At 40.1% G+C, this 22,076-nt stretch overlaps 1 protein-coding gene across 1 annotated transcript; it reads left to right on the top strand.

The window, feature by feature from the left end:
• The first annotated feature begins 1,865 nt into the window (after nt 1–1,865).
• On the top strand, nt 1,866–21,723 carry cog7 (component of oligomeric golgi complex 7). Its single transcript, XM_034193896.1, has 18 exons — nt 1,866–2,107; nt 2,140–2,306; nt 7,291–7,439; nt 7,618–7,734; nt 8,889–9,057; nt 9,190–9,272; nt 9,658–9,780; nt 10,452–10,650; nt 10,730–10,857; nt 13,037–13,191; nt 13,275–13,391; nt 14,265–14,330; nt 14,412–14,598; nt 14,719–14,859; nt 14,999–15,082; nt 16,550–16,664; nt 17,640–17,783; nt 20,159–21,723. The coding sequence occupies exons 2-18, from the start codon at nt 2,141–2,143 to the stop codon at nt 20,323–20,325; spliced, it is 2,310 nt and encodes a 769-aa protein (XP_034049787.1). The 5' UTR covers nt 1,866–2,107; nt 2,140; the 3' UTR covers nt 20,326–21,723.
• Nucleotides 21,724–22,076: the final 353 nt, after the last annotated feature.

The following is a 22,076-nucleotide window of genomic DNA, read 5'->3' as shown; positions in this document are numbered from 1 at the left end:
TGGGTTCTTGTAATTTTTTTCTTTGTTCCTTTATTCAGACACAATAACATTGTAAATAACAAAAATATTTTTTATATTAATCGTGTCTGAAAGGAGTGGTATGAAGTGTAAACTTACTGAGTCCTACTTCTTAAAAAAAATAGCTTTCTGCTTCAGGTGCTATTCATTTAAACATAGTGTGTATTTGAAGAATATTCATAAAAATAAGCAAGCAAGCAAATAAAAGCACAATGTGGAAAGGTATTATGTTCATAATTTCATAATCTTCTGCTCCTCAATGGATCATTATATAGTTCTTAAGCATTTCTTTGAATGTATTTATTGAGGTGCACATTTTCAGGTTTTTATGGCAATTATTCCAAAAACCAACACCTTTTACTTTAATGCTATGATATTTTGTTACTTCTTACTCATTTTTTTATGGACTTGTTCCCCTAAAGTTGTGCTATTTTCCTCATTTGGAACAATTCTTGAATATTACTGGGTAAAAAAATGATTAGCTTTGTACCTAATTTGAGTAATTTTAAAAACAAGTATATCTTTAAATTTGAGTAAGTTTGATGAAGAGTGGGTTTGTTGTTTCTCTATAAATTATTTTATTTATAATTCTTATGGCTCTTTTATGGAGGATGTAGATGGGAATTATGTTTGTATTTCCACAGGTGTTCACACAGTAATTCAGCTATAGCTGTACAGTAAATTTTTCAGTTTTTTGTTGATCATAAGTTTTCTGTTGGTGTTTTTTGAACTATTTCGAAATATCATTTAGTTTTCAGTATTAATTTGTTGTTGTCAAATCAACTCTCTAAATTTTTCAGTTTCTTTTCAACTGCATGCAAGAGTTGTTCCAAATTAATACTCCAACAGACTAATACCCAATGATTCTCACAGTCCTCTGAGAAATATGTTTTTTCCCTTCTTCTTCTTCTACATGTCTTGCATATATCTTAAATGTCTTAGAAATTTTTTTATTCTTTCACCAAGACCCTTTTTCCTTACTGAAAATCTAACCTGGCTATGAAAGATTTTTCTGTTTAAACCCGAAACAACGGCATGTTTTGTAAAAAGACAGAAAATATAACTCATCATGTAAATGCAAACTTCAATACTGTAATAAGCGTGCAAAATATAAATGATTGATTTATTGATTTTTATTCATACAGAATGTAAACATGCATAAAATAATACAAAAATGTATTAACTAAGCACATAAATGCATAAAATACAGGGTAACACAAAAAAGCAAAAAATGGAAAAAAAAAATATGCTTGTTTCCATTGTGGCCCATCAACATACTCACAGGCAAACATACATTCATACATACATAAAACCCACAACAATTAATAAAATAAAAATATATAGTATTTTTGTTTTTTTTCTCAATAATGAATAGATTGTTCTCTTGTTGAGCCAATTCTTGGAATAAAACGTGTTTGACCCTGCTTAGAAATTTTAAAATTTATGAACTATACATTACCTAAATTAAAAGTTTTATATTTATAATTCATATAATAAACAATCATTATTAAATATTTTATTAACCCGCACATTATTATCCTCTCTTTAAATTTTGTCTGCAAATAATGGAAAAAACTGACTGTCAATTACCTGACCATTTTTATATTTCTTGATTTTTTTTATATATTTCTGACTTTTTATATTTCTATGCACGATGTGTGCTTTTTATATACACTATTGTACGCTTTTTTAAATCACAGTAACAAATGAATTATGAATTTTATTTTACTTTAAAAAACTGAGTGTAATGTGTAATTTAAATAATCGACAAATCTGGTGGAATAATAACATTTTGGAGGTGACGTTTTATTCTGTAGGACCTGTTCTTGTGCGGGCATGTGTTACCGGGGACGGTAAATAGAAAGCACAAACAGGAAGTTGTTGTCAAGTGGCTTGTAGCATTGCTAGCTTTGCGAATATTTTGCTGTTTAGAATCGTATTTTCTTTCAATGCCGTGAACTTTTTAAAACAACAACTCTGGAGGAAGCCGTTGCTTTGCTGGAATTATATCTAGTCGTGATGATAATTTCATTTTCCTGGGCTATTTATTTTATATTTGTGTCGAAACCGGTAGTAGGCAAAAACTAGCTTGTGGCTCGCCGGGAGCGAGTCAAACGTCTGGATGGATTTCTCCAAATTCCTAGACGATGATTTTGATGTGAAGGACTGGGTGAACGGGGCCTTCAAGGTGGCACAGAAGGACACTCCGGGAAAAGCGGACACGCACGCAGCCACTCTCGTGATGAAACTGCAGTTGTTCATCCAGGAAGTCAACAACGCCATCGAGGGTGAGTTAGTGTGTGTCCGCAAGCAATAACTCACAAACTATCAACGCGATCATCTTTTAACTCCCCACCTAAAAACAGCATATAATCAAGAAGCAGCGGTTAGACTGTGATTAACATTACCAGATCACCCGAAAAAGTAACTTTGTTTTGCTTGTCATATCCCATAGATGTGTCTGCCACCTGCTGGGTGGTTCGTGAACGCAACGTTAATTGTTGGAAATTACAAATAGCAGTAGTTATACTTTCATACAGGTAGACTGTGACCAGGAAATAAAAACGTTTTTTACTAGACTCCCACAGACCCCCCCCTCCCCCGCGCCTTTTAAATAAATAAATAAATATTATACAAATAATGGATGGTATAACTTTTCTGAATCCAATATTTCTCTATGTTGGACGACTTGCCATCCATCAATTGTTATGTTCTCCACCCCCCTCCCAAATTAAGCAAACAACAAAGAGTCAAGTAAAGTAGATCAATTTATTTTGTTGTGAACAGCATATGATTGATTCTGATGCAATGAATGCTTCTAAAACGTCAGTAGCTGCTTGTCTATAGTGATGGGCAAATGAAGCCCCATTCAAGACTCGAGGTTTTTCATCAAACGTTTCTAATTTTTATTGAGGAAAAGGAGTGTTTTTACATGTCTCGAGGCCTCACGCAGCGCTTGGTTTGCTGTACTGCCATCAAGTGGAGAAAGAAATGCACAGGATGAATTTACTCTGACGACCCCCTGGATTTGATGTTTGAACTTAAATTGTGCAAATAAATACCTGAAACAATAAATTAATAAACCAAGAATAATATTGTTCGTTAACTTAGTGAATTAAACAAATAAGGCCCTAGACATATTAGTTTTGAGAGATATATTGATGTTATTTTTTTAAATGGGTGGTTTCAAATAATAATTTATAACAATGAAAGACTATTTTGGGGAGAGAGGGACTGCTAAGTCCATAATCAACAATTTAAAGCAATCCATAAAATTGCATCCCAGCTGCAGGCATTGAACTTGTGATCTCCGTACAGCAGGTGAGTGCTGTATCCACTAGGCCATACCCCACATGTATTAACTGACAAGAAGTCTTCTATCAATGGTACACGTGTCGGATATGTATGTAAATCTCTTCATGAACGTGGCCCTAGGCCACGTGAGGCCTCGTTCAGTATTTAGTGTAAACGTTAGTGACACTCCAGTGATGTGCGTGAACAATTATGATGGCTGTAAATGTGTGAACATTTTCCAGCCAATTGCATTTAATAATAGTCTTTTTATCTACTTGCACTGATATGCCAAAATATATTTTCATTTTTATAAACATTTTATATAGTGCTTGATTGTGCGTGAGAGAGGGAGAGGGGGGGAATGTGCTTGTGTGACTCTGGGCAGGTTGGGATTGGGTAGGGTGTGCTTTACTAATTTTTATTGAGGAAAAGGAGTGTTTTTACACTGTTGGGGCTCAGGCGGTTCCTTTTTTTGGAGGTAACCTCCCCAGCCTTGGAGAAAACCCTCTCACAAGGGACAGACGAGGCCGGTGTGCACAAAAACTGCAGTGCAAGCTTGTACAGACGAGGGTACAGAAATTTGTGATCTCGCCAGTAGATCAACGGGTCCTGGTTTCGCGTGATGTTTTTTCCCCCATGTATCGCTGGAACTCTACAATCGCCTCAGCATCAGCACTGGTTGTTCCACTGTTCTGGCTGACTGTAGAGTCCAGAAGTTGCCATAGGTTACTACAACCTACAAAATAGTACATAACAGTAATACAGTCACAATTAAACATCACATTAGATAAAGACTTGCCTGAACTGGATGTTGATGGTACATCTGCTGCAGTGGCATCAGCAGAGGTTAATGGCATTTGTGGAGTGCGCTGCTGGTTTACCACAGCAGCACACTCCATATGCAGTCCTTTCACAGCCTCATTCCCTTTCTGGGGGCTGTGAAAGCCCAAGAGTTTAAACCTCGGATCCAGCAGCGTTGCCAGGGTTAGGACACTTTGACCCTCCAAAATCCCCAAATGGTCCCGAAGTTGCAGGATTAACCCTTCAGCCAGTTGTTTTGCAGGTTCACTTTTTGTATTTTGTGCTTCATTATTAATGGTGTAGTGCAGCATCTTCATGGGTGGAATGACTTTGGAGCCTGACACTCTTTTTTTCTTCTGACATTTCCACTGTGGCCTGGTGGAAAGGGCCCAATACCCCCACTGTTTCCTCAATGATATCGAATTCTTGTGATGTCAGAGGAGAAATGTGAGTGGAGAGGGAGGTCAAGGAAGCAGCAACAGCTTCACACTGCTCAAAGAGCCGCTGCAGCATTCAGAGGTACTGTTCCACCGGGTCTCAACCTCTGTAATCATTTTCATTTTTGGTCTTCCCAGGGACAGTTGCATCTGGCCTAGACGCTCTTTTGCGGTTGTGCTTGTTCTAAAATATGTAACAATTTTCCGAGCTTTTGATCTGATGTCTGACAGAACTGGGACCTGCTCAAATGACTTTTTTACAACAAGATTGAGGCTATGGGCAATGCATATGCTGTGCCTCACCTGCAGTGCCTTAGCACAGGCAATCATGTTAGAGGCAGCATCAGTTACCAGACACCTCACTTTCCCCTTAATGCCCCACTCATCCATCATTTTTAGCTTTGCTTGAGCCAGGTTGTCCGCAGTGTGTGATAGGGGGAAGTGCTCCACACCTAGCGAGGTGGTCTTGATGGTGTCTTCTTCTGTGATATAGTGGCACGTTACACAGAGATAGGCTTCCATATTAATGGAAGGCCACATATCAGCAGTTAAAGACACAGCTGCAGCCTTCTGTACTTCTTCTGCTGCTTTTTCCTTCTCAGAATGGTACTTTTCTTCCACCATAGCCTTAAGACACTGGAAAAGGAAAAAGACAAATGAGTCAATGTAATACTGCTAAAAAAACATCCCAACACCAATATCTGAGACATACAGCTTATGCTACATGTCTGGTTGGAATATTGTAAGTTGGATCAAGGGCCTGAACAAGTTCGCGAAAGCCCTCACCCTCCACCACTGGAAAGGGTTGTAGGTCCTTCACCACCATTTTGATCAGGGCCTCATCCACAGCATGCCTTCTGTTACCTACACAAATGGAAACATCAATTAGTTGTTTAATAGGAATTATAAAAAAAAAAAAAAAAAAAAAAAAAATATATATATATATATATATTCAGAGATAATACATTACTTGGCCTGGGCTGTGGCTGTACATTTTCATGTACCGCACGATAGTGTCGCAACATTGATGTTGTGTTGTTGCTGTAAGACAGCTCCTTTAGGCAAAGCCAGCACTTTACCTACAATAACATAGTAAGATTTTTCTTTGAAAGACCAGCCTGAACACACTCTCTCTCCTTATATGTATATTTATATATCTGTATACAAATGTTGTATATGGTTGTTTGTTTATTATATTTATATTGTTTACCATATTGGGAGATATTAAATCAAAATGTTCCCAAACTGGAGATGTCTTGCACCTTTTGGATGGCTCCATTGTAGGTTTCATTTTTAATGCTGATGCTGCTGTCAATCACTCTCCTCCACGCACTGGACCGGGCAAGCACCAAACGTTTCCTGCATTTTTCGAGCGCTTTTCAGCGAATCCAGTCGCTCAACGAAGCAGTCACGTGGTTTCAGAAAACGAGGCCTCGTTTAGCTGTGGTCACATGGTTTGATACAGGCCTCAAAGTGGGGCTTCATTTGACACACCCCGTTTTGCTCGATACAGCCTTCGGAGCCTTGCTTCATTTCGCCCAACACTACTTGTCTACCTTCTTAGCGTTTTTGGCATCCTTGGAGTTCAATATTTCCACCAGTTCCTCCTCTGTGAACTCAGTAAACCTCGCTGGCAGACGATTTTCTGCTGATGTTGACATGTTTGTTGCCATTTTTTCAACCAGCGTCTGTCAGCTAGTTCCTGACCTTTGTATGCCGCGCTCTGATTGGCTAGCTGTTGGCAGTAAGCTCTAACGCTGTTGGTCAGTGGGAACCGATCCAATATAACTTTTGGTCCTAGCCTTTTTGGATCCTTTAGGATCCAACATAACTTTCTGGCTCCAAGCATGCCAAAATACAGGAAAATGATGGACAGAAAGGCTAATCTGTGATTGGCTATTGCAATCTGAGTGGAGAATATATATATATATATATATATATATATATATATATATATATATATATATATATATATATATATATATATATATATATATATATATTTGCACCTTTTAAGTATTTTTTTAAATGCTGTGTTCAGCTAGTTAACAATAGGGCTGTACAATATGGGCAAATTGTCATTTGCAATATTGTCATCAATATGACTATGATTTCACACAAAGTGCAGCAGCAGTGAAAATTAAACATTCTTAAAACAGTAGTAATACCACACTCATTTTGCACTCATCAAGTCTATTTTGTGTGTAACCTATGTGGCTTTGTCCCTCATTGGGTCCCTCACAAAGCCAAAATGCAAGGCCTCTTGCTAGATTGTCTTTAAGTCACTGCACAGCACCTCCTGCTGGTCACTGTTAGCCTACACATGCAAATGCTGAGTGATGTAACAAAGTGGCTGCCAATGCATTTAAAAAAAAAAAATGTATATATCAGTATCTCCACTTCACCAAACCAACATCTCTTTGGAAGTGGGATGAAGCCTTAGCATCCGGAAGGAACCCAGCCCACACAAACATGGGGAAAGCAATGCAAACTCCACACAGAAAAGACCAAGTGGGAAGTGATACCAGGATCTTCTTGCTGTGAATGAACACTAATGTCTAAGCCACCATGCTTAGGTAGTACAAGGTACATTATTTGGAAGCTTTATGATGAGATGTGGTACACTTTTCATTTGCCTTCTTAAAGGACATTAAAAGAGGACGTAGAGAGCCAAAGTGTGTCCTTTTCGTCTACATTTTTGGGGATATGTGTGGGTGAATGTCTGTATGTGTGTTTGCAGAGAGCAGCAGTCAAGCCCTGCAGAATATGCCCCGAGTGCTGCGAGATGTGGAAGCTCTGAAACAGGAGGCTTCCTTCCTCAAGGAGCAAATGGTCCTGGTCAAAGAGGACATCAAGAAGTTTGAGCAGGACACTGTCCAGTCCATGCAGGTCTGCACATAGTCCCATAAATCCTCTTCTTTGCTCACAACTGGTAGAAAAAAAAAGTGTTTACTCTGTGTTCTTCTAGAAATCATGACACAATAAATTACTCTGGAAGCAGACTGAAATTCCTTAGAGCTTTTATGTTCTAGTCCACATACTTCTGTGTGCGTGTCCCATTCATCAGGTTCTGGTGGAGATAGATCAGGTGAAGAGTCGCATGCAGCTGGCAGCCGAAGCGCTACAGGAGGCAGACAAATGGAGCACGCTGAGTGCAGACATCGAGGAGACCTTCAAAACACAGGTACAAAATGTTTGTCCACATTCAGCACAGGTTAAAAAATGAAAATGAGGGAATCTATTGTTCCATTTCTCATGTCTTAAATATTTGCAGTTCTTATACATTAAAAAAAATTAAAACATTTTCATTTTAATGTTAAAGAAATTGTTAAACTCATTGATGTTTGAAAGACAACCAAAAGCCCAGTGAATCATTTCTGCTGTCTGTGTTTCCCTGGCATGTGACATGAATGTGATTCATGCCGAGTTGTAGAAACAGAATGATGCACATTTTATCAGCATTAATTCTGGACAATAAATGTACTTTGAATACCACATTCCTTGTTATCATGTCCTCTTGGGTTTGTCAAGTTGCTGTAACACATGCTGTAAATGAAGGAAACTCCAGGTGTGTAGTTGCTGGTGGAGGTATTCATTGTTATAGTGTGTTCTCCACAATATTTTGGTGGACTCTGGGTGTCTCGTGTGACTCTGCATTTCTGGTCTTCAGCTCAGACACATGCCCATGTGTTAATTCATTCCTGGATCTGGTTATTAATTGATCCAAATGTTGCTTCATTCACAGCTTTTTACTCAATATTTTCAGAAACTCATGAGTTTTGTTTTTGATATGAATAGGTTATTATACCCCCTGCAAGCAAAAATAACATTTTCAGCATCTTTTCATGACACAAACACTGTGGTGGAAAGTTCTGACTGCTAAAAATTAGTGAAAGGAGTTGAGAAGGTTTCTCAAAGCAATCAAGTACTGTAAGGTAAAAACAAAGTGATAATTGATAAATCACAATTGTGATGTCATTCATTCATTCAACTGCGTTGTCATTCCTGTGACTGGCTTACCAAAGGGTGAAATGGTTAACTTAACTCTGTTTCCAAAAGGTGAAATGGTTAAATGTAGATCTGTTTCCAAAGGGTGAAGTGTTTAAACTTAACTCTGTTTCCAAAAGGTGAAATGGTTAAATGTAGGTCTGTTTCCAAAGGGTGAAGTGGTTAAACTTAACTCTGTCTCCAAAAGGTGAAATGCTTAACCTTAACTATGTTTCCAAAGGGTGAAATGTTTAATCTTAACTCTGTGTCCAAATGGTGAAGTGGTTAAACTTAACTCTGTCTCCAGATGGTGAAATGGTTAGCCTTAGGTCTGTTCCGTTCTTATTCCAGGATCTTGCTGTGATCTCCTCCAAGTTGACGAGCATGCAGAACAGTCTGGCCATGCTGGTGGACACGCCTGACTACTCTGAAAAGTGTATTCATCTGGAGGCTCTGAAGAACAGATTGGAAGCTCTGGCCAGCCCCCAGATTGTGTCAGCGTTCAACTCCATGTCAGTAGGTAAGAGAAGATCCTCCTGGAATAGTACTCTAGCTCTCTGCAGTGTACAATGAGGTTTGAGGTTGTTTTATCTATAATTTGTGTAGCAGTTCTTCTCAGAGGTTTACACAACTTTGCATGGATTCTTTGCAGAGCAAGCCAAGCTGTTTGTCAAAGTCTTCACAGAGATTGATAGAATGCCACAGCTGCTTGCATATTGTTATAAGTGTCAGAAGGTAAGTGCCACATTTCCAATCTTAAAGGCCTCGTCACACATCCTGCACGCCAGCGGGCATGCTGTGATGGTTCCGTGCACGCGAAACACAGCAGCTTTTCACCAGCAGCTGCGCAATGTGGGTTACACATCGCTCAGCTGAAAAAAAAATAAAAATACATGTCACCCACAGGATTCCACACTCTTTCAGCCGCTGGTGTGCGCAAGTAGTTTTAGCAACAGGTGTACGAGGCATTGGAGGCAGCTATGAAATTACACGTTTGCATTTGATTCCTGTGTCATGTGCACTTAATGAGCAATTCGACCAAATTGGCACTATGTGTGAAGAGGCCCTAAACGTTGTTATTTGGTTTTACGTGACTGTAACTGTGTTTTGGCATCTCCAGGGTCATCTGGTGAGTATGTGGCAGGATCTCTCTCAGAGTGAGCTCAGTCTGAATCAGCAGCTCTCTGAATTCTATGACACCTTGCTGTCTACATGGCACGCTCAGGTCCAGTGGAGCAGCCAGGTCAGAACCAATACCTCCCAGAAACTGTATGTGCTTAACTAGCTATGTTTTAGAAAAGGGATCGAACAACATTAACACTTTATTTGAACATATTGGAACATTTTATAATGCTTTGGCTGTAATGATGGGCCCATAAATGTTGAGGGGAGGCTACAGTAACAGGACTGACATCAGTACTATTGAAGACTGCTATTCAGCAATTAAAGGGGAACACTGGGATTTTTCAACCTAGATGTTTTGGGCTTCAGCTTTTCGCTCTGTACAAGAACAATGATGATCACTCCAGTGTTGAGATTGAACACGAACACCATCAAAGGCTAAACAGCTATACAACATAAGCCTATGGGGCAACCTCAAAGTAAATCACTTCTTGTAGCACTGAATGGGCAAAAATTTTATTAGATGTGTCCACCAGAGGTACATACGTGCATGTTTACCTCAGCAAATGTAAAGAAACTTTTTAAAATGACCGATCATACAGTCAGTGACTTACCTTAGCCTTCTTTCCTCTTTGGCGACAACTTTCGCGCATAGTTCCACACAAGTCAGCTGTCAATGAGGAGCTCGTTCTTTTACTTAAAATAGGAATGAGTCCCTTACTGACAGTCTCATTTTCAGAGACAGTGTATACTGTGCTCACGCTACTAAAAGTTTCTTGTAATCCCTGTCAGGTGTTCAAGAACCCGTATGAGGTGGTGACGGTGTTACTGATCCAGACTCTGGGGGCCATGGTCCCATCTATTGCTGTGTGCCTGGGGACAGCTATGGAGCGTGCAGCCCAGGAGCAGCGGCTTGACACCCTGCTGGAGCTCCACCACACCACATCTACCTTTGGACACAGCCTAGAGGCTGCCATGCTGCCACACCTGGGTCTGTATGAACTCGAACTGTGACAGCCAGAGACACTGCAAACAGAGACACTGTGTTACATTCTCTCTGCTTCTTCCAGGTGAGACTAACCTGCTGAAGGTGAATGAATTAGTGTGTGCGCTGTATGACCCCTACAAACCTTACCAGCTGCAGTATGGAGACCTGGAGGAATCTCACCTCCTCATCCAGATCAGCGCTGTACCTTTGGTTAGATACCATATAAATGGATACAAAAACTAAAAATTGAATTTACTGTATTTACCAGAGTAGAAGTTGCTGTTTTTGAGAGGTACACCAGTGCGACTTATTAACCCCCCCCCCCTCCACACACACACACACACCAAAAAGGTGTTCTCTATTAATAATAACTATTTATATAGAGCTTTTCCAGGAACCAAAGCACTCAACACAATAAAACACTAATAATAAAAACAATTAGCACCAATAATAAAAATCCCAAATTAAAGAGCTTTATTGAAAAGAAAAAAAAAAAAATCAAAATGGACTCACATTTTTCTTATAGTGTTTCCAGTACTGTGGGCCAACAATCCATCCAATATGTTGACCAGTGCGTCTTTATTTGTCCATCTTATTTTTTGGGAATTTAAAATTGGTATTATTAAGAAACAGCCCAAGCTGTGGTGTGCACATGGCGTCTTCCATGTTGGTATGGGCCAGCAATCCTCCATCTGACGATTTCTTCTATCCAAACCACATCAAGTAACATCCAGTAAATTGCCCAATACATGTTTATTTGTTCATCTTGCTTGTTTTTGGAATTTAATAATCTTTCTGTAAAACAGCACAGACTGTGGTGTGCACATGTGCAACACTGAGTTACTGTCCTTTTTAAACTCAACCAGAGGGAAACACTGTTTTACAAAGTGAATTCCACATATAGAAAAAGTTGTGACTTACACACTCGTGCAACTTATATACCATATTTTCCAGAGTATAAGTTGTGTTTTTGTTTTGTTTTGTTTTTTTGCTAGTTTGGGGGGCCGTGTGACTTATATACTGAAAATACACAAGTTTGTTACTAACAATAGTAATTATAGTGACTATTTATATAGAAGTTTCCCAAGAATCAAAGCACTAAACAAAATAAACGAATCAGTGCTAGTAATAAAAAATACACAAGAATGCACAAAAATCTCAAATTAAAGAGCTCATAATCAGTGTTGCCACAGTTACTTTGAAAAAGTAATCCAATTACTGATTACTCCTTGAAAAAGTAACTTAGTTACTTTACTGATTACTCAATTGTAAAAGTAACTAAGTTAGATTACTAGTTACTTTTTTAGTTACTTTTCCCAGCTGCCGACAACAACCCTCTGCCACCTCAACATGACAATGATACCTGTTTTGCCAAAACTTAGTTTATAGTCACCCTTTCTTGACTTCAATGAAAATAAATACTTGTTTTCTAAAAAGTAAAATAAAGACCTCTTGCTTGACCTCATATTTAACTGTTGACAGCACTGTGACAGTAAAACTTGCAATTTCGAACCTACATTGTTTATAAATGTAACTATTAAATTCATTCTAGCATTTTTCTAACATTTAAATTCTCTCTAAATATTTTACTTGTCGAAATTAATATTATTTTAAGTAGTATTAGTAGTTAGTATTGGTAGTAAAAAAAGGCTTCAAAACTGGACCTTTAATCTAGGGGTGTTGTGAGGGGGGCACATCCCTCCCCCACGCCCCCATTCCATCTGGATTCGCCCCTACTTTGGCGTTTGAGCACAAAGAATGGATAACATTTATTTATGCAGAAAACGTGACCAGATTTACAGGTAAGAAAGTTTTATTGTGTTTTCACATCATGTGGTCCTCAGAAAGAGAGTTTAGGTGCATTTGAGTGGAAAATACTGTTAGTTGTTGACGCGTCGCGGAGGATCAGCTGTTTTTAACAAGACGATACGGAGCGGCTCAGCTCTAAATAAAGGAGGAAAAAAGTATAAAAATGTCTTTGTAAAGCTCAGTGCAGGTGTCCTGATCACCGTGCTTTAAGAGGAGACGACGAGTCGAGCAGCTGCAAAAAACCGCGGCTGAAAAGCTCACAGCTCGCTTAAAGTGGGACGTTCAGTCGAACCCCGACCTCCTGCCCACAGACCAAGTTTAATGCTGCTATCGACCCACAATGAAAAATAATAGTAACGCACAGTGACATAGAGAAGTAACTTTAATCTGATTACTGATTTGGAAAGATTAACGCGTTAGATTACTCGTTACTAAAAAAAAAGTGGTCAGATTAGAGTAACGCGTTACTAAGTAATGCGTTACCGGCATCACTGCTCATAATGCAGAAAAAGGTGCAACTTATAGGTTTTCTTGTTGCTGCCATTTGTTTAATGCCCTCCATATTTTCTCTTCCACTCAGGAACATGGGGAGGTAATTGATTGTGTTGAAGAGTTGAGTCACTCTGTTGGCAAGTTGTTTGGACTGGCCAGTTCTGCTGTGGACCGCTGCGTCAGACTCACTGATGGACTCGCTGTGTGTGGCCTCCTAAAAGCTCTCAAAGCCCTCTTTACCAAGTAACTCTCACTCTGTCACAAGCCATATTAACCTCTGGGGATATCTTTGAATTATTGTATGGAATGTTTTTACACTGTTTTAGGTATACGACGGACTTCTCCACGACGCTGCAGTCAATCAGGAAGAAGTGCAAGTTGCAGGAAATGCCAAATTCATCTGTTTTCCAGGAGGACTGGACAGCCTTTCAGAACTGTGTCAGGTAAATCTGAGAAAATGTGATTTGTGTTTTTATGCAGTTATAGTGAACATCATCTTTATCCTGGGATTTACCAAGACATTTTTAAAGGAATAGGTGCAGCCAAGGAAGCTATGGATTTTAAGCATCTCTCATACCTGGCTGTTTGCCGATCTTTCATGCCGTAATGGGTCAAACTACAACTTTTTAAAATTTTGTTTTATTAGTTTCATTTTATTCCCCCCCTCCTGAATTTTTTTTCACCAATCTGCCAAATTCTGTTTTTTTTTTTCTTCCTCCGCTCCCAAGGGCTCGATCAGACTTCAGAAAAGCATACAGACATGAATAAAAAAGGGAAATTCTAGCATTTGAGGCTAATATTCCAGTACCGGTCCTGAATTCCTTCCCTTCACTCAGACTTCCCACTTAATGAGATAACCTGAAGAATGTCTCGTGGAGCTCTGCTTAATTTTGGGTGAACTTCATTGTACACTTCCACCTGAACTCGGGATAGCACAGCATAATACTTTTTGTGAAAATTAGATACCAAAATTATTCAGTGCCCTAAGCCCACACCAAGCAACAAACTGAGCCAAACACGAAGCAAGCCCAGGCAGCTCGGAGTTTGACCGAGGTCAGCAAAATTTTTACCATCTTCAAAACCAGCGTGAGTTGAACTGACACTCCCTCACTTTTGCCAAGCCACGCAGAGCAGCAAGCAGTCCTGCCGCTGGAAGCGTGGCAGCTCCAAAAATGTAGCCACCAAAACCTAAACTGTAGCAGTGCTGCTACGCTAGAATGTTTCTTGGGTATCCCAGTTTATTCACAGAACTGTAGTTTGCTGAGTGTTACAGTATGCGGAATGATTTCCATGTTGCACACCATTGTGCTTTGCAGGATTATTGCAACTTGTGGGGAGTTACTGAGACAGTGTGGAGCCTTCGAGCAGCAGCTGTCAAATAAGTAAGAAAAACTTTGTCACTTGAATGTCATATCGATCCAGTTGTCACTTTTTTAAGTGTCTGTGATTGTTGCTTTCCTTAGGATCCTGGGCACAGCAGGTAAGTACCTGTCTGAATCGTACAGCCCCCGCAGCCTCACAGGCATCCAGGAGGTGAGCGCCACAGAGAGAAAGAGTGCGACCAAGAATCCCTGGCAAGAGTACAACTACCTTCAAAGGGGCAATATGGCAGAATACAGCAGTCTGTTGGAGGTCCTGTATTCTTTGAAGGTACGAAACAGCACTTCTTGTGCAAGAATGCCAATTAATCCTGTTATATCTTAGTAAGTAGTTTCTTATCACTTACCTGCTGCAGCTGCTTTCATGCATCAGCTTCTGTTGGTCTTGCAGGAGAAGGGCACGGGTAATTCCAGCCTTTTAGCTGAATCCAGAACAGCTCTAATCAGACTCAACCAGCAAGCCAACCAGCTTGCCTTCGACTCCGTCTTCCTGCAGATCAAACATCAACTCTGCCTCGTCTCCAAGATGGAGGTGAGCAAGCATCAACTTTCCTGATTATTTTATTTTTCAGTTCTGATTGATGTAGTTCGAGTGTGTCTTTGAACACATTTGGATTGTGTGTGTGTGTGTCTGATTTTGATGTCATACTATTGTGGTTCATCCACGCCAGAGTCAAGAGGCACCTAGTTTTGGAGACAGCTACACAGAAGACCTTCCTACCTTCAGCCTCTCTCCACAAGAGTACATCACAAATGTGAGTCATTGTGACTAATCTTAGGACACATAGTGCGAAGTTTGGTCGAAGTGCACACGAAGCAGGAATTATATGCAAATCGTGTAGAATCGTACTTATCTCTAACACCTCGTACACCTGTTACTACAACTGTTTGCGCACACCAGCAGACCTCTCGCAGCAGGTGCCGGCCTATTGTTTGTTCGTGTCACCTGGACACAAACAAACATCTAACACCGCTTGCATGGCACTTAGAAAATGTGTGGCCATTCGCACTCTTGGCACGACAACAGTCTGCAGACAATCACTGTCATACCTGCAGTGAAATTTATTTAAGTTCCCCACGAGTGTGACTTTGCAAACACACACACACACACACACACTGACATGAGGTGTAACTTCCGACAGAAGCAGCTGTGGGGATCTGTCATTCTGGACATCCCAGTTGGACAACACCTACTGTGTTTGGACAGACATGGACTAACAACTGTCCACTGTGAGGCGTGTGTGTCTGATTACTGTACTTACATAAACATAAATAAAAACATATATCGCCGTGGCGACAAACTGCAGCGCGCATGGAGCGGACATTGACAGCCTGCCAGGTTGAAACGGACCATCAGATCACAACACGCAACGGGCGATCTGATTGTCACATCACCCACATGACGCGGTGTCTGTGCTGCAGTGCGCCATCCACAAGACACGCGTGTCGGACAGAACGCGCATGGGGCAACTGGACGCACTGGACTAGTAGATGTGGACATGATCAGAGCCCACTGCTTCTCATTTGTGTCATTTCATGACTGTATGTCAGTGACCATGGGTCATCTACAGAGGAAATAAACGGATTTGTATTGCTCGCTTGATGAATGCGGTGTTTTTATATGGTGTGAGATTTAAATTTTTTTTTTTTTTTTTTTTTTTTTGGAATACTTCCATGTCTTTCCTGATATGAGGCAGATTCCCGCAGCTTTCAAAGAACAGCTCCGTGGCTCAGTGGTAAAGTTTCTGACTGGCAATCAGAGCTTTTGGAAGGTGCAGGTTCCAGTCCCGTGGGTGGTATGTTTTTTTTATTTTATATTTATGCGACATAAGCAGCGCGATGTGGTCCCACAGGTACTGGCTGGTTTTTATTTTTTATTTATTCCACATAAGCGGTGCGATGTGGTGCACCTCACACTGTTCATGCTCAAAAGACACAGTTGTGTGCACGAACTCTCGCACCAGGATCGTGCATGCCTGCCTGTCGGCGCGATGTTTTGTGGTGCACTAATTTGAAGTGTTCCGCGCTGTTTCGCCATATTTGACAAAACTTCGCACTATGTGTGAAGGGGCCCTTAATATTGATAGTTGGTTTTGCATTGTGTAACAGCACTTAGACCGTTTTCACACTGTTGTCTTTCTACATATTTGGCACAAGTGTAACATCTGTAATGGGGGTCAAACACTTAACAAATCAAACTAATGCTGGTCTTCTCTTCCCAGATAGGACAGTACCTGATGTCTCTGCCGCTCCATTTGGAGCCATTTGTGTCACAGGTGGATCCGGCACTTGAGATGGCCCTACATGCTGGAAAGCTCCCCTTTCCTCCATTACAAGGTTACTGAGCATCTTCCAGATACACTGTTTCCAGTATTTGCCCTGGTGATCATTTTGCCTAATGATCAGGCCTACAAAGCGCTTTGGCCAAGCAAACATCTGTTCTTCTTGTTCAGAGATTAACAGAGTAGAGATGGGAATCTGTTCCTAATTTTTCAATCCAGTAGAATTGTATGTGTCAGATGTTATAATTTCCTCTATTATTAATGACCTTTTGGCCCACCTTCATTTATGAACACTTCATTGGATTGAAACCATTTCTTTATGGTTAATTGGGGGAGGCCAGAGTAAGGTTCCTTTTCAAAATGGTCATCATCCAGTGTCCAATATGAGTGCTACTGACTCCATCTTTAATTTCGCTTTTGTACAATACATAAAGAACACTTTGTCTGATCGGATCCATGTCTTGGTGGGGTATTGAGGAGGTGAGAGGAAAGCTCCTTTCGAAAATGGCCATTGTTGGTTATCCAGTAGGGCCACTGGAGATGCCATTATTATTTTCATTTCCATGCAGTAATTAAAAGAACTTCTCATCAGATTGGAACCATGTCTTGGTGGTGTATTGGAGAAGCCTAGAGGATGTATCCTTTTGGAATTTGGGGGGGGTCAATACATAGTATACCAGTTATGACGTGGCAGTATTTTGCTATACAAATAGACCATCTACCATTTTTTTTAAACACCAGTTTTTCACTACACAACTAAAATTCAGACTTCATTATCGTTTCTACTATAAAACCATACACCGACTTAACATATTGAGCTCTTGTCCTTGTTCCTGTCCTAGCCAAAGAGATAAATTGTATCTAAACATAAATGGGCCATTGGAGTGGTTTCCTTCTCTCTCTCTCTCTCTCTCTCTCTCTCAAATCCAGCCCATCTTTGGCACATCATCATTGGTTAATTCACCACATATCTTAAAAAAGTCACTTTTATCTCACTCCACCTCCTTTTGTTTCCTGCCATGTTTCACAGGTGATGACCTCCCTGAGCTGGACAACACTGCAGATTACTGGCTGGGCTCCATTGCTCGTGCCACCATGCAGACTTACTGTGACTTCATCCTGCTCATGCCTCAACTCGGCAGCCATTCCACAAAACAGCTGGCCACGGATATTGGTACGGCATCCACACCGCTGTCATAGACAAATACACGTCTTTAGCGTCATCTCACAATGAGCTACTTTTGTTTGACGTTACTGGTAAAGGATGAGAAATGGCAAAAAGGTTTTACCTGCTGTAAAATTCCTGAGAGTGCAGCTTTTATTATAGTTTTTGATAGATGTGTTCTTAATAGCTGTCTTGATGGAGTTTTCTTAAGGGCCCCTTCACACATAGTACGAATAAGTACAACTCAGGGTGAATCACGGCAGAACAGCTTGTATGAGCGAATCAGGAAAACATTGAGCCGATGGGCAGGCGTGAAAGATGATGCTGCAATGGTTTGTGCATGCGGGAACACATCGCGCAGCTACTGTGAAAAAAAAAAAAATACATGCCACCCATGGGATTCGAACCTGCACTTTCCAAAAACTCTGATTGCCAGCCAGAAACTTTACCACTGAGCTACCATCGCTGTCCTGTAAAAGGTGTGGGAAAATGCCTGATATCAAGAAGGACATGGACATATTTAGGAAGAAGCACACACCATATAAAAACACCGCATTTTATTGAATCCCTCTTATCAAGCGGGCAATACAAATATGATCTGTCTGTTCCTCTGTAGATGACCCATGGTCAGTCATGAAATGACATGAATGAGAAACAGGGCGCTCTTATCATGTCCACATCTGCTGGCGGTGTGTCCAGCTGGCCTCCCGCGCGTGTCCTGCCCGACACGCATCTTATGGACAGCGCACCGCGGGACAGACACCACGTCATGTGGAACAGAGGTCACGTGGGTGACGTGACATTCAGATCGCCTGCTGCGTGTTATGATTTGACAGTCCGTTTCACCTGGGGCAGCCTGTCAATGTGCGCGCCGTGTGAGTGCTCGATGCAGCCCATTACAACAGCGATATATGTTTTTATGTATGTCCACGTGATGACAGCAAGCAGACACGTGTGTCACAGTGGGCAGTTGTTAGTTCATGTCCGTCCAAACACAGTACATCTTCCCCAGCTCTGACGTCCAGAACCACAGATCTCCACAGCTGCTCCTGTTGGCAGACACACCCCGTCAGTGCAGCACACATACCAACGTGTCACTGTGTCTGTTTGCAAAGCCACACTCGGGGGGCACTTAGAAAAATTTCACATCCAGCTTGACAGTGATTGTCTGCTGACTGTTTTTGTGCCAATAGTGCGAATGGCCTCACATTTTCTAAGTGCCAAGCGAGCAGTGTTAGATGTTCGTGTGTGTCAGCTGGAATTTGGCTGACACCTGCCGCGAGAGGGATCGAACGGGCTCTCACAGCGCACACTCTGTCTTTCAGCCACTGGTGTGCGCAAATAGTTGTAGCAACAGGTGTACAAGTCATTGGAGGCAGCTACAATTTTATACGTATTGCATACGATTTCTGCTTCATGTGCACTTCATGCGCAGTTCGACCACATTCGTACTATGTGTGAAGGGGCCCTAAACATTGACAGTTAATTTTTACATCCCAACCCAGAAGCTTCATTGAATTTCCTGGAGACATTTTTTTTTTCTGTTGTCAAACTCCTGTTTTATATAGTTGATTTGCTGTTGTTGGTTTTGTTACTGACGGCCTCTTTCACATTAACACCTATGCTTTAGAATGGTTCATGGTGGCATTTTGGAGAAGCCTTATTGTGAAACGTTTGTGGTCACTCGAGAGTTTCACAGACTACAATTTAACATTGAGAAATGGGGTAAATACAGTGAAAAATGGAGATGGCTTTGCAGAACAGTGTTTGATATATTTTCATTTTATCTTTTTGAGCATAGTTTCTTAGTTCACACATTTTTTCTTGTGCATTATTATTGTTATTATTATTATTGTTCCAAATCAATTTCATTCATTCATACTACAGTCAGTTAAAATCCTTTTTTTGTTGTTAAGTTATTTGCCATTTTTTTTTTATGTTTTGTGTGTCTAATTGGCGATTGGATTCAACATGAGAAAACTCCCAGAAACAAATTCTCGTTCCAGTTGATTCGGCCTATTTGAAAATAACACTGGTTGTTCATTAAAATGTGAACATGTCAAATTTGAAAAGTGTAACACATTTTAGCTGCACAAATGGGATAAAGCTGGAATGGAACTTGGAATATTTTGTGCGTGAAATCAATGAAAATGGTGTGCATGCACAGTGTCAGCATTATATTATATATATTCTATTTTACATTAGACATGCCAATTCATGCATATTGTTGTGTATTATTGACCTGCCTGAAGGACAGAGGATTTGTCCAGAATTTGCAGCCCGGGCAGACTATTGATTTGGGTCTACTGTGAATTGGAATGATGGCTCTGAGCTGATATGTTTGGATAAATTTATATGAGCTGGATTTTCTTTGTGTCCCACAGACTATCTGAGTAATGTGATGGACGCTTTGGGGCTGCAGCCGTCTCGTGCTCTGCAGCAGATTGTTACCCTGCTGAGGGCCAAACCTGAAGACTACAGACAAACGGCCAAACCGCTGCCTCGTCGTCTGGCCTCCACCATTGCCGCCATCCGTAGCATTGACTACTAACAGCCATGAAGACAGATCTGTATGTATGCCAGCTTGCGGTGCGGAACTGAGAACTCTGAAATGTCGCTGTTTGGTTCCTGTGTCGGACAGTGAAGGATGACATCATTCCCGCGTCAGCTTATAGTGTTCATGGGAATGTTGGAACGGTGAAATCAGAGCAATTTTGAATTTTCCAAGCAGATTGTATGATTTCAGTTCATGGCTTCGCTTTGGGAAGCCCTACAAACCCAGACAGAAGTGAAAGGCTTCTTGATTGTGCATCTCAGTCTGACGGAATTAACAAAATCTCCCATCAAAACACTAATAAATTGATTTGCTTTTATTGTATTGGTAAAACCAATTTGTAACATTATTTTAACACATCTGCATTGTTTTCTGTTAATATATACATTCAGCAGTTGAGGTTAAAATTAAAAGTAAAGGTATTCTCTAAGATCAGGGCTGCACGGCACGTTTAGAGGACAAATCTATACGTAAGACATTAATTACACTGTAGTCTAGTGGATTGTCATATTTTTATATTAAGATATTTTTGTTATTCATGACAAACAAATGGGGTGTTTGTAACGTCAGTGCAGTTTATGTTCTTATCAGTTCTTCTTTCCAAATCCCAGTTTGATTGGAATGTCAATGTTCTGGAAGCCTTTATTTTTTAAAGTTGTTATTTTTTCCACTTTGTTGACAGATGTAAGATTTATTTGTATGTCCACATCATGGAAATAGATGCGGTTACTGTCACAATAAAGTGTGTGAGGAATGAAAGTGGACTTTACCGTTACAACCCCCCAGATGATAAGCCATTATGATATACTGTAGAGGTGAAACCATTCAGTTCATAATTACTCAGCAACCTGGTTTGATAATCTAATCCACTGCTTTTCAAAGTATTTGAATTCTAATCCATATTTGTTGAAGCCAGTATATGTTCCACTTTAATAAGTTACCTGCGCCTTCACCCCCCATCCCCCAGAAAAAAAAAAGAAAAGAAAAACTGCTTCGGTATGAACTATACTTGACCAAAACTGAGAAATCCTGTATTTACTGCATGGCTTAAATGTGATGGATAAATGGCTATACGGTGACTTAAATTATTTCATTGAATTGTTTGAGATTTTATAATAAAAAGCTGATTCCTTCTTTTTTGCAGTTTGGCTGTTTCTCATGATATTTCCATTGGGGTTACATTCAGTATCAATGTGGTGTCGATGTTCCAGTTAAATTTCAGTCATCCTGTGGTTGTAGCTTTTTAAATTTTTATTTGTTTCATTGAGTATCTTTTGAATCAGGGCAGTTATTTAACTAAAATAAGATGTTTAAAGATGTCAGCTTTGGCTCAGGGAAATTGTAATAATCTATTGCTATTATTTTCTGGTGTTAGCCTTAACACTTAAAGGAAAATTCAGAAAAATAGTTGCCATTTAACCCACTATATTTGCAGCTATACTGAAACAGACTATAGCACCTTAAATACATTGAAAAATGTATTATATATTCCTATGGATTAGGAGATTTAGCTTTTAAATATACACACAAGAGAAGATACAATTACTATGAAGATACAAGTAACCATGATAAGATAAAACTTATTAATCCAGTCAGTAAAGTTTAACATTATGAGAGAGGCACGATTATACACCGAAAAAAGAATCAACTTAAAAAAGCGTTACAGTTGGTAAAACCTGAATGAATTAAGTTGTTTGAATTAAGTTAGCAAGTTAGATCAACTCTAACAAACTTAAGTTCACCAATCG

Source organism: Thalassophryne amazonica, chromosome 18, assembly GCF_902500255.1.
Source record: "Thalassophryne amazonica chromosome 18, fThaAma1.1, whole genome shotgun sequence".
Classification (NCBI taxonomy): domain Eukaryota; kingdom Metazoa; phylum Chordata; class Actinopteri; order Batrachoidiformes; family Batrachoididae; genus Thalassophryne; species Thalassophryne amazonica.
This window is presented reverse-complemented; position numbering and strand designations above follow the sequence as displayed.

What these genes read in the sequence shown, in the direction of transcription:
- cog7 (XM_034193896.1), top strand. Translation starts at nt 2,141, where the DNA reads ATGGATTTCTCCAAATTCCTAGACGATGATTTTGATGTGAAGGACTGG. An exon ending in CACAAGAGTACATCACAAAT is followed by an intron (nt 15,083 to 16,549) that starts GTGAGTCATTGT and finishes TTCTCTTCCCAG; the next exon opens with ATAGGACAGTACCTGATGTC. An exon ending in CCCCTTTCCTCCATTACAAG is followed by an intron (nt 16,665 to 17,639) that starts GTTACTGAGCAT and finishes CATGTTTCACAG; the next exon opens with GTGATGACCTCCCTGAGCTG.